This window comes from Dromiciops gliroides, chromosome 4 (genome assembly GCF_019393635.1).
Source record: "Dromiciops gliroides isolate mDroGli1 chromosome 4, mDroGli1.pri, whole genome shotgun sequence".
NCBI classification, from domain to species: Eukaryota; Metazoa; Chordata; class Mammalia; order Microbiotheria; family Microbiotheriidae; genus Dromiciops; species Dromiciops gliroides.
In genome coordinates this window covers 182,614,139-182,626,755 of record NC_057864.1, presented here as the reverse complement: position 1 = coordinate 182,626,755, position 12,617 = coordinate 182,614,139, and the positions used below count along the sequence as shown (strand labels likewise).

Sequence of the window (12,617 nt, the reverse complement as noted above, 5' to 3'; positions counted from 1 at the left end):
TTGGGGACTTATTCATATGCAACAGTAAGCTTGAGTGTTCAAAATACCACAAAATACTAAGACCCAATCTGTTTGATTTGCAACAGGAGGAAAGTTTATTGACTGACAGCATGGCTAAGAAGTGAAACACATTTTGCAAGTTTGCATTTGGCAAGAGAAAGCCAAGAGGGAAGCAGAAAGGGCCTAAAAGAGCTGATTTCTCTTAGGCTGCTCAGTTTCTTTCTCCAGGAGGACTCATTATTTCATTCTTTGTGACAAAGGCCATGTGAACATCTGCTTATTTAATTTTCATTCCAGAAATATAATTAGCTTGAGATGACACCCCTTGACCACCAGTGCAGTCCTCTTTCATCATCCTGGTCACTCTGATTTTGTTTGACTCTAAAAAAAAAGAGAAAGAAATAAGAACTGGAAAAGATGAAGGTTAAAAAGACATATGTTTCCTAATTATATTTTAAATAGTTTCTGGTTAGAGTAAATGAATGTTTTACTTGTGATTGATGCACAGTAAGAAGACTGAGAAAAAAAGGACACTTTACCTCCCTTTGATTGGTCTGTGCCTGAGTCAACACACGTTAGACCTCTTGATACTTCTCCTTTGCCTCTAGAACTACTGAAAAAGAACCAATTGGAGAAAGTATTATCGTCAGTTATTTAATTAAATAATAGCAAGAATTCATTGCCTGTTTTGAGGAAAGCACTGTCTAGATTCCTGGGGGGAAATATCAGGAATTCCTGTCCTCTAAGAGCTTACATTTTATTGGGGAGAGGTATCATTTCCACTGATAAGTATGTACAAGATGATTTGAGTTGAGAGAAAACACTGAAAAAAATAATGATGATCAGGAAAGATTTATTTTGGAGGTAGTATCTGCACTAAAACTTGAAGATGAAGATTGTAAGAAGTGAAGGTGAGAAGGGAATATATTCCAGGCATGTGGTATATCTTGTTTCTCTCTCTCTCTCTCTCTCTCTCTCTCTCTCTCTCTCTCTTTTATAGAAATGGGAGGAAGCTCTTTTAATTTCCTTCCAAACAGAATGGCTAGTACACAGGAGATACTTAAAAATCCTTATTGATTGATTATTTAATTAGACTGAGTGTACTCCTTCCAGGGAATACCTTATTTCTTCCTGCTAGATATTTAGTTTCAGGGGCCAGAAAAATCATTAAACTGAATGACTGACAGTGTTGAATGTCATTCTTAACTTACCTCCCCTCTCCATCAAGCAGGCTACGGTAAGTCTCAATCTCCATCTCCAGGCGGGTCTTGATGTTCAACAACTGTTCATATTCTGCATTCTGACAATCCACCTCCCCTCTGATCTGACAAATCTGTTCCTCCAGGCTGCTGATCTGAAGTTGCATTTGGGAGAGCCGGGACACATAGCTTGCTTCGGTGTCTGCGAGGGTGCCTTCCAGGGAGTCTTGCTACAAATAGTTGTGTGTACACACACAAAATATCAAAATGAAATCATTTAAAATATAGGACAAACATCAATGGACATTGAACATATATATGTCTCAGTGGTGAAAAGTGTCTCCTCGGTACCTATACACTGAGGGTAAGGTATTCAAAATAAGACAAGCTGTCCATAAGGACCTATGATTTCATTGGAGATTTAGAACTCAAAAAGGGTCTTAGAAACTTTTCATCTAATCCTTAATCTGGGGAAACTGAGGCCCAGAGAGATCAAGTGATTTAGCCGATGTCAGATAGGTATTAAAAGAAAGCTCTAGGCTTCCAACACAGGTCTGCTGACTACACAACTGGTGTTCTTTTAGGCAGGACTTACACTCAGGCCTTCCAGACTCCAAGTCTAGAATTCTGACCACTAAACCATACTACCTTTATCATGTGCCATGAAAGCCAAGTAGTATAAGCCTTGGCCCTGAAGTGCATTCCTCTTCATCTCCTAAAACTGCTTTGAATTTTGATCACATTTAAGGCAAACCTCACAGGGCTTTTGTATGGAAAGCATTATGTAAACCTTAAAACTATATATTTTTCAATTAGACCTGTGATTTTATTAAGGAAGGAAACTCCCTCTATCTATCTAGCTATAGATTATCCTTGCCTTTTATCTCCTTACCTGCAGGATAACAGAATTGTATGCAAAACACTTTAAAGAATATTACAATCAACACTGGCATTCACCTACCATGGTCATTAGGGACTGAAGCTCTATCTCCAGGCCCTGAAGAGTCCGCTTCAGCTCCAGCATCTCACTCTTGGCTGAGTCGGCTGCTCCTGCATCAGTGGAGATCTGTGCTTGCAAGGTTGCACTCTGTAGGCACATGGGAGGCAAGAGAGAATGGAATAAAGGATATGTGAATTGCTCATCTCCAGTCCTTGCTTTCTGATTGCTCAGTTGCTACTGACTTACCTGCTTGCGGAACTGCTCTTCTGCCTCCCTACGATTTTGCTCAGCCATCTCCTCATACTGGGCCCTCATGTTGTTCAGTAGTTTTGTCAGATCCGTTCCTGGAGCAGCATTCATCTCCACATTCACATCCCCATTCTTTCCCTGTGTACTGTTCATTTCCTAGCAAGGGAAAAAGCAAAGGCCACTGTAATAGTGATGTTGGAATAGAGAAGTCTATGTGTTAGCTACTAGACATATTGGGAAGGAGAGAGAGTGAACTGGAGGCCCATATATGAAAGCAAGATGGATCTGGACAGATTGGGTTGACCTTTGAGGGGGGTCAGAGCAGGATGGTGACCAAGGGAAGGCTATGGTTAAGTTTACTCTGGTAGTGATGGGGAGAAGTGTGGCATCAACAGTGTCCAGTGCACCTAGCAGCAAGCTACCTTTATTGCTGATGCTCCCAGATAAACCAGGGGGAACCATGTGGTTTGACTCACTAGGCCAGGAGGCTCATGGTGGGAGTAAGGGAGGCAGTCTGTTTAGGCCAGTGGAATGGAAAGGTGCCCTCAGAAGTCTGATGACTGAGGAAGGGAGCAACTGGGGCCTTGGGGAAGGGACCAAGCCCTACTGGGATTCCAGTGGTTGTCCCACGTTATTTCCAGCTCTCTCCCTACCTCTTCATGATTCTTCTTGAGATAAACCAGCTCTTCATTCAAGCTTTCATACTGCATCTTCAGGTCTGATGTGTTCATATTCAACTCATCAAGCACTTTGTGAAGGCCATTTATATCTGCTTCCACAGACTGACGTACGCAAAGCTCATTCTCATACCTTAAAAAAATTTGAAGAACATAATTTTTCAATTAGTTGAATTATTTTGAAAGCTTTCAATTTCATCTACAAAATATTTATGGGATTATAGCTCTAGGACTGGAAGGGACCTCAAAGGCAATCTAATCCAACCCTCAAGGTCACACAAGTAGTTAACATCATCCGATGGAGGATTTGAACATAGGTCTTCTGACTCTTTCCATGCTGCCTTTTCTAACTAATAGTTTACTCAGCTACCCTAGATGAGTATCAAACTCAAGACCTTCTTATTTCCCATCTTATGCACTGATGTATAATCGTCACTAGATGCTACATGGTTAAGCCATAAGATTATGTATAATAAGGCTTTAAAGATTATATAATTTTAGAATTTCTTTAATAGAATATGCATTTCAATTCTTTAGCAATTTCTTCTGATATAGGGTTGTCTACATTTGTGTAACCAATTAATTAGAGGCTATTGGTTTTAGAGCCAGAAAATACATTAGAAGTCATCTAGACCTCCTTCTTACTTTAGAGATGAGGAAACTGATGCCAAGCCTATGTTCTTTTTTTTTTTTTTTTTGCTACATCACTCTTTCTCTGGCTTTTCATTAGAATCCTCTAGTTCTTGGTGTATCAAAAATAATGAAAATTTTATTAGTTTTTTAAACTGCTATTGTTAGAAGTAATAGTTGAAAATAAACTCACTTCATTCTAAAGTCTTCAGCAGCCAATCTAGCATTGTCAATTGGTGTGATGATCTTGGCATTGTCGATGGTGGCTGAAACGATCTAGAAACATTTCAAAAATGGCGGAAAACAGGTTATATGTGTGCAATCATATGAAACATTTCCATATTTGTCATTTTGTATACAAAGACTTGAGTAAAAGAAAAAGAATGAAGATAACTGTAGAATGCTGCAGTCTGTATTCAAGCAATATAAATTATTTCTCAAAAAAATAAAGCTATATATTTCTAGATACCAAACTGATCCCTGGTGTTAGTTTATTAAGGTAGAATTTGTTAAGACATACTTTTCTAAAATGTGAAAAACTTTTCTAAATCAATATCTGTATTTCAGATATTTTATATAATGAAACTGAAATTTATGTAGTATTTCAAAATATGCAAAACAATGACCACATATCCTCTCTTTTGAGCCTCATGGTAACCCTATATGAAGTAGGTCCTACAGGACTTTTTATCACATTATCCCCATTTTGAAGGTGAGGAATGTGAGGTTCAGAGATTAAGTGACTTGCTTAAGGTCACACAATCAGTAAGTGTTAGAGGCAAAAGATTATATGTCTCCTGATTCCAGGTCCAGGAAGATGAATGTAGGAATATAGTACAAATAACAATTTTCACATATATAACATATTTTCAAAAGTACCCAGTATATGATAGATGGTGCAATGGATAGAGCACTGGGTCTGGACTCAAGAAGACCTGAGTTCAAATCTTGTAGGCAAGTAACTTACTGTAGGCAAGTAACTTAACCTCTACTTGCCTTAGTTTTTTCAACTGCAAAATGGGGATAAATAATAGCATCTATCTCTCAGGGTTGTTGTGAGGATAAACTTAGATATTTATAAATGGCTTTACAAACATTAAACTGTTATAAAAATGCTCATTCTTAACAAATTCTTAATGAATAATTATTTGAGACAAGACTTGAAATCAGATCTTCTTGACTTCAAGTTCTTGTATGAAATATTATTTAACAAACATTTGTAAACCTTTTACTTTTGTGATTTTTATGGCATAGAAAAAGGAGAAAAAGATATCAAGATTATATAATTTTACCTGGTTTCTTAGATCTTCAATTATTTGATAATACTTGTCGTAGTCTTTCTTAGATTCAGCATCTTTAGCCCCAGACTTATCATACCACTCCTTGATCTTAATCTCCAGATCAGTGTTGGCCTCTTCCAGAGCACGGACCTTGTCCAGGTAGTTAGCTAGGCGATCATTGAGGCTCTGCATGGTTTGCTTCTCACTTCCAGAGAAAAGGCCTCCATCACTGGCACCCAAACTGCCAGTCCCACCGCTGCCCATGGCGCCAGCACAATAACCCAAGCTAGCACTGGAGCCTCCCATTCCGGAGCTGCTACTGAACCCACCTCCGAAGCCCGCTCCTAACCCATTGGCAAAGCCTCCACTCAGTCCACAGCTGCTGGAGCCTCCGAAGCCCCGAGCAGAGCCACTCCCCAGGTAACATCTGCTGCTACTGCTGAAGCTGCTTCCACTGCCACAGACTCTGCCACAGCCACTACTTCCAGCCTGGGAAGACACTCTAGAGAGGCAAGACATAATGCACTCCAGTCAACCTTTTCCTAGTAGCGAGGAATGGAAGTGAAGACTGCCCTGATCAGGCCATCCTTATATACAAAGATTTAGGGTGTTTCTTTGCTTCTTTCACTTCCACCTGTGTCCTTTTATCTCTTAATCCCCAGTGGATGAATTTCTCATTACTTACCTCACCCTAAAGGGTCAATTGATATTGAAAAAAAATTGGCAAGGGTGGAGGAAAATGGGCATCATTTTCACATTTCAGCTTGTGAGCATCCCATAAGCTGCTATTTCTCCCCATTTCCCTCTTCCCTTCTGTTTATCTGAACTGCATTGTCACCGATTTTCCAGATTTCTGAACTATTCAGGTGGGCTTTAGAGTCCTTAAGCCTCCCATTTCTCCTGTGCCACTCAGACAAAACAATTACATGTAGTTTCAGAGTTAGTCAGAATCCAATTTACTACACTTAGTAGTGATTCCTCAGGCAAATTCTTTTTTTAATCCAGTCATAATTAGGAGTAGCATCATATGCCTACCCTCTTTTCATTTGGGGGCACAAATAGGGCATTGCAGCTATCCTTGAAAAAGGAAATGTGAGTCTGACTTTGCAAATTTACAGAACAGCTTTAAAAGCAGGATTGTTAGGTCAGGTGAGGTCATTTTTGGAAGATGTTTTATGCCATTGGATGATCTCAGTCATTCTACTGAGATGTAGGGAGTGGGTTGAGGTAAATGGACCCTTTCAGAGCCTTGGTCTCTGCATCTTGATTTTTTGATTGTCCTCACTCACCTGCCAAAAGAGTGTTTAAAGAACATTTCTTTTGCTTTGGGTTTTCCACAAAAATTCCACCCCCCTTATTCTTCCCATTATCTCCTTTTTATGTAATTAAAAGTGCCAGTTTTGGAGCAGCTAAGTGGCGCAGTGGATAGAGTACTGGCCCTGGAGTCAGGAGTACCTGAGTTCAAATCCGGCCTCAGACACTCAGACACTTACTAGCTGTGTGACCCTGGGCAAGTCACTTAACCCCAATTGCCTCACTAAAAAAAAAAAAGTGCCAGTTGTTATTCAGAGGGGGTGTTGTCCTACTTTCCCCTCTTCATCTTGTCATTTCAATATTATTCAAAGCAACAATGAATTTTTGTGAACACTTAGCAAGGGTCTGCTATATGTATCTTTCCCTAGGGAAAGATAGAAAATAAGTAAGTCACAGTCCCTTCTCTCAAAAGAACTGCTAAGTAAATGTGTGTTTGTGTGTGTGTGTGTGTGTGTGGGGGAGATATGTGAACAACACATCAATATTAGAACATATTGAGTGCCTAACAGAGGTATGAAAAAAGTATTATGCATGGCCTGAGAAAGGAAAACTAATTTCTAACTTTGTTGATAAATTGGTTCAATAGTAAAAATCTGGGTTTTAGATTAATTTGGAAAATAATGCTGCTCTGGAAAGAGAGTGCTTGACTTGAATTCAGAGAACCTGGGTTCAAATCTCAGCTCTGCCCCTTTCTACCTGTGTGACCTTGGGCCAGTCATTTCATCTCTGTGGGAAGGAAGTACATTGTGTGACCTCTAGGGTTCTTTCCAGATCTATATGTAGTATAGATTTTTCTTTTTTCTCTTTGGAGGCAATTGGCGGAATATTTTGATTGGTGCTTTGGTTTTCTTTATTCAAAAGTTCTGGGCAGCTTTTTGGAGGGGTATTCTTTCCTTCATTCTGGTATTCAAGTTTTCTGATTTGTTGTGTCCTTCTTGGAAACCCATGATATTTATGTTGCCTCTGAATATCCTGTCTTCAAGGCCGGTGGCTTTGATGTGTATGGCTATCAGTGTCATTTAAAGTTGTGGTACTTTTATGTTTCTCTTTTGCCAAATTCTCCTCCAATTCAATTCAATTTTTATGTTGCAAATCTGTTATTCCCTTACTTTTTTTGGAATAAGCTCATTGTTATGAAATCAATTTTGTCTAATTTGTGATTTTTCCTTTGAAAACTATGTATTCTGACCTTTGTTCTATTACATTTTCTTATATAGATTTATTTGTCTTTTGAACCATTCTGGAATTTCTTGTGTGTTTTTTTTTTCATGCTCTTTTAGGAATCCACAGGATTCTGTTTCATCAGACATTGGTTCACTTTCCTTTGTCTTGTTATGTTTAAGAGAGTTTTATATTCTTTTTGAGGGTTTAGTAATCATCCTTCTAGTTACAGGATCATCTCCATTGATTTATCCATTTGTGCTTTAGGTTTTTTTTTTGCAATGAGGGTTAAATGACTTGCCCAGGGCCACACAGCTAGTAAATGTCAAATGTCTGAAGTGGGATTTGAACTCAGATCCTCCTGAATCCAGGGCTGGTGCTTTATCCACTGTGCTACCTAGCTGCCCCCGTGCTTTAGGTTTTTAATTATTTTCCTCTTTTTGAAATCTTTAATGTTTTAGCCTCTTATGTTCCCTAACACTCACTTTGTGACTTTTCTCCTTTTGAGGGGGGTAGGTGACAAGCTGCTTTAGCCGTCTCCCACAGTGGGGGAATTTATGTTTCACCACCCTGGTCTCTGCTCTAACTAGCTTCTGGAAGGATAGAACTGTCCACATCTGGACTTCAATTCCTTTTCCTTCAGACTAGGTATAGCCATGTATTTTGGCCTCTTGCCCTATTTCTTCCATGGCTCTTGTCTTTTCCTTCCATGGCTGGGTTGAAGCAGTGTTTGCCACTTTTTTTTTAAGTGTTGTTAGAGGTCAGAGATGGTGTTCTGAATTGAGTCCTTGCAGATTTAGGAGTCCTAACCCAGGGGCTACTCTAGACATAGTTAAGTCCAATTCTCCTCTTCTACTCATGTGGTTTGGCAGAGTCAGTGTTTACCTTGTGGGATGGAATGGTTAATGGGTAGGGTGTGCTAGAAATATCTTCAGCAGGAGGCTGGGTTTTAGGCAATAGTCTGATAGTTTTTGTATTCCTGCCATGACTGCGAAAGCTGGTGGGGGAGAGGGATTGAATGAACTAATTAAAGATTAGCAGTGTCCATTGATAATTATAAAGCTTTTAACTTAATAGGGTTCTTGCTATCTTGTTCTGTCCATTCAGCTGTAATTGTTCTAAAGCTGGTACATAATTCCTGTTTTGGTGGTTTCTGGAATGTTAAGAGGGATCAGAGAAAATGTCTAGGCTGCTGTCTTGTTGGTCATGTGAGCAGCTGTACATTTATAAAGCTAACATAATCCTAGTGTTGCTATTTCACCCAGGTCACAATGAAAGTTAGGCTTAGAAGTATATTGGAAGTGATTGGTGTTGAATTCCCCCTTTAAATTTCTGGTTTTTTTTTCTTTGTCATAATTAGTGAAAATGCTAGGTAAATGGACCAACAATCCCAGGGACAGGAAGGAAAAAAAAGCTTTCTCATTGCCTCTCCATCCTTCATTTTAGCCATGGTGTCCCTGCAGTCACAAAATTGTTCTCAGTTGCTTTTATCTGCATTAATGTTGTTGTTGGCATGCCAGGCCTCTGGGGGGAAGGCTTCTTCTAACCTCCCTCAATCCTCTTAGTGATTTATCTGCTTTTTTGTGGGCTCTTTAAATGTTTGCTCCCATCTCCAAATCATGCAATATTTCCTTGACTCAGGAGATGAGCAAAGACTCAAAATTTTGGCTGTCTATATCTGTTAGAGGCCATTCCCTTGCCCTACTCCCCCTAGCTACTAGCGCTTTCCTGCTGAGACTATCGCCTATTTCCTTGTATGTACCTTGTAATTTACATATCTGTCCTATTAGAATATGAGCTCCTAAAAGGAATTTTTAAATATTTAAAATTTTTTTTTTCTTTTGCATTCCAGCACTTCTACAATGCTTGGCCTATACTAAGCACTTAAATGTTTGTTGACTGATTGATTGTTGTGCATTCACTGGGCACCTGGCTACTCTTATTCAATTGATTGATTCACTTTTATACTCTATATGGTACTATATTTATATATGGATGTACCTTATTTCTTTCTATAAGATGAGGAATTCTTTACCTGGGATCCAGGGACTTGTTTTAAAAATATTTAATAACTATATTACAATTTAATTGGTTTCCTTTGTAATTCCATGTTTTTATTTTATTAAATTTCAAAACATTTTTTTGAGAAAAGGCCCATTGCCTTCAACAGCTACCCAAGGGGTCCAAGACACAAAAATGTTTAAGAACCCTTGGACCCATGAGATTCTGAGGGTAGATATCACAATATCCTCATATTGCCACACTTTTATGAGACCCCTTGACCTAAGTAATCCTGTTGCCCCTTGCCAGCTCTTCCTGAACAGAAACTATGAGTAGTTCAGAAATCAGATTTGGATAAGCTATATGAAACAGAAGGGGCAGTTAGGTGGCACAATAGATGGAATGCCTGACCTGGAGTCATGCTCTTCCTGAGTTCAAATCTGGCCTTAGACACCTCCTAGCTATGTGACTTCAGGCAAGTCACTTAACCCTGTTTGCCTCAGTTACCTCATCTGTAAAATTGGCTGGTGAAGGAAATGGCAAACTATTAGCTTTGTGACCATGGGCAAGTCACTAAACCCTGTTTGCCTCAGTTTCCTCATCTGTCAAATGAGCTAGAGAAGGAAATGGCTAACCACTCCACTATCTCTGCCAAGAAAACCCCAAATGGGATCACAAAGGTTTAGACATGACTGAAAAATGACTGAACAACAAATACACGAAACAGAATCTGACTTTATAGTCCTTGCCCACAGCTCTTGCAGCTCATCCTTTGTGTGTCTGTGTATAGGGAGGAACTAGTAACAAAGTCACAGTCTGATTCCTGCATACAGTCTTTCTTGTGTATGTCATGGCTTATCAAGGCACAAACAGGGCTCTGGAGTCCCTCTCTTTTCCCTGAAAAGTGTTGACTGTTTTGCTAATAAATTCCACCCGCTGCCACTGAAATTACTCTTACCATGAGATCACTCCCTAGACACACATGCACTCCCTCAGCAATGTGAGTGTTCTCTCACTGCATCTTACAACCTAGACTTGTCTCACTGCATTTTCTAGCTCTTCTTCCATGGTCCCAGGCCAATTTACCTCTTCCAAGATAACCATCCTCTAGCCTACTTCCTGTTTCTCTTAATTAGGCAACTTCATCCCCTTGAAGCCTCTGGTGTAAACCCCTCTCATTCCAATAGCTTTTCAAACCCTTCACAGGGATTTTTATGTATGGTTTAGTGACCCCTCCCCCCTTCCATACTACCAATGTTTGACTGGGGCAAATAGATATAATTCTAGTCAAACACCTTGTTCTACCCACTGCATCACCTAGGAAGCCCCTTTAATATTCTACTGGCTTGGTTTAATCAGAAAAGAAAAATTCCTTGGAGTGATTTAAATTGTTTTCATAATGCAGCAGGGTAGATTAAAGCAACATTTTCTCTTTTTAAAAATCCTTGATGAGCAATTATTTCTTACCTTTTAGTACAGTTCCATCAAATTTGCTTCACCTATACACATCATCAATCAAGTTTTACAACAGCTATAATTAAACCGTATTTCCCATGAAACTTATCCCTCTTTCCTGTGACTCTCTAACAAGGATGCTACTCTAATTAGGGTAGTACCTTTGGTTTGTTTCCATAAGTTTTTCTTAATCCAATGAATATTATTTGTCATACCAGACTTTGCCATTAATCACAGGTATGGCACCGAATGTTCCAGGACATATTTTGTAAAGGAGGTGATGCCTGTTAACTTTGTCATGGATGCCTATTTATTCACATACTTTTGTTATTGTCTGCACTTGTGAATTCATTGATGTAGGAGGCTTCCTAATGAGGGAACTCATCCTGCCAATGTAAATGAGCAACTGTTCTACAATTCATAGTCTTAGTGCCTCTGTCACTGAGAGGTTGAGTGATTTGTTTAGGGTGACCCAATCAATACCATTCTTTGTAGGTTCAATCCCTCAACTTGTACTCATTCTTGTGATTAAAGAATGGTGCCCAGGCCAGCCATTTCTTCATTTCCCACTTGATTGCACTTCTCAGTACTTTCCCATCATGCTTTAGAAACCTCTTCATCTTAGATCCCTTCAGCCCTAGAACTCACACTTTGATTGGAGAGTAGAGAGTTTCTCCCAGAGCTTCCATTTAAGGTGCTATCTCTTTATTTCCCATCTGGTTGCCCTTTTCAGTAGTTTTCCATCTTTCCTCTATAGCCACCCAGCCCCCCACCTTTCAGCTTCCTTTTGCATGTTGTCTTTCCTCATTGGAATGTAGGCTCCTTGAGGGCAGCTCCTCGGAGTTTAGCACAGCACCTTGTATATAGTAGGCAATTAATATATTTTTTACTGATGGCATATGTTGAATGCCTCCAGAGGGTGGCTTCTTACTCTTCTTAGTAGGATAATATTGAATTTATAATGTTCCCAAATAAGACACTCCATTTCTTCCATCTTAGGGCTGTCTCCCTTGCTTGAAATGATTTCCCTCCTCATCTCTGCCTACTTACTTCCTTGGCTTTCTTCAAATCCCATCTAAAATCCCACTTCTTACAAAAGGTTTTTTGAAGGGTCTGGGAAAGTGCCAATGGGCCCAGTTAGCTTTTAGCAAAAACATTTACTAAGAGATTGGGGTACAGCTACTGGAGAGAGGAAGCATGTCTTCTGGTAGCTTCATATTTTCACTAATTAGTCATTAATAGCTAATAATTATTAAATCATTAATTAATTAATAATAGTTAATAAGTATTAAAATAATATTTGTGCTAATAAGATGACAAGCTCAGTTGTTTCTACCATCTTGAAGAGGCTACCATCCTCCTCAATGCCTAGGTCATAGTCTTTTGAAAGTATACTTAGGTCCATGGGAAAAATGAGTTCAAACTTAAGGAGTGAGGCACATTTGTAAGATACAAATGTGGCAAAGTAGAAACTGAAATGGATCTCTCAATTATGAACTCATAATTCCCAAATCTGATGACCTCTTCTTGATCTTTATTCTTCTTGACCCTTTCATAGGACCTGACACTTTTGGCCACATTCTCCTCTTGAATTCTCTCTCCACTCTGGAATTTTGTGGTTTTGATCTCTCTTGATTCTCCTCTTACCCAACTAATTGGTCTTCCTCAGTGTCCTTTGCTGGATCTCCATTGATGCCACAGGTACTGTATC

At 39.3% G+C, this 12,617-nt stretch overlaps 1 protein-coding gene across 1 annotated transcript; it reads right to left on the bottom strand.

The window, feature by feature from the left end:
• Positions 1-277: 277 nt before the first annotated feature.
• Positions 278-5,494, bottom strand: LOC122755468 (keratin, type I cytoskeletal 24-like). The gene is made up of 8 exons (XM_044003956.1): positions 4,988-5,494; positions 3,889-3,971; positions 3,042-3,198; positions 2,386-2,544; positions 2,161-2,286; positions 1,212-1,429; positions 540-613; positions 278-381 (listed from the first exon to the last, which is right to left on the bottom strand). The coding sequence occupies exons 1-8, from the start codon at positions 5,492-5,494 to the stop codon at positions 278-280; spliced, it is 1,428 nt and encodes a 475-aa protein (XP_043859891.1).
• Positions 5,495-12,617: the final 7,123 nt, after the last annotated feature.

Bases quoted from the DNA above. Each gene is read 5' to 3' on its own strand.
- LOC122755468 (XM_044003956.1), bottom strand. From the start codon at position 5,494: ATGTCTTGCCTCTCTAGAGTGTCTTCCCAGGCTGGAAGTAGTGGCTGT. The intron at 3,972-4,987 runs GTAAAATTATAT...AAATGTTTCTAG, and splicing joins TTGAAGATCTAAGAAACCAG to ATCGTTTCAGCCACCATCGA. The intron at 2,545-3,041 runs GTAGGGAGAGAG...TTCCCTTGCTAG, and splicing joins TCAAGAAGAATCATGAAGAG to GAAATGAACAGTACACAGGG.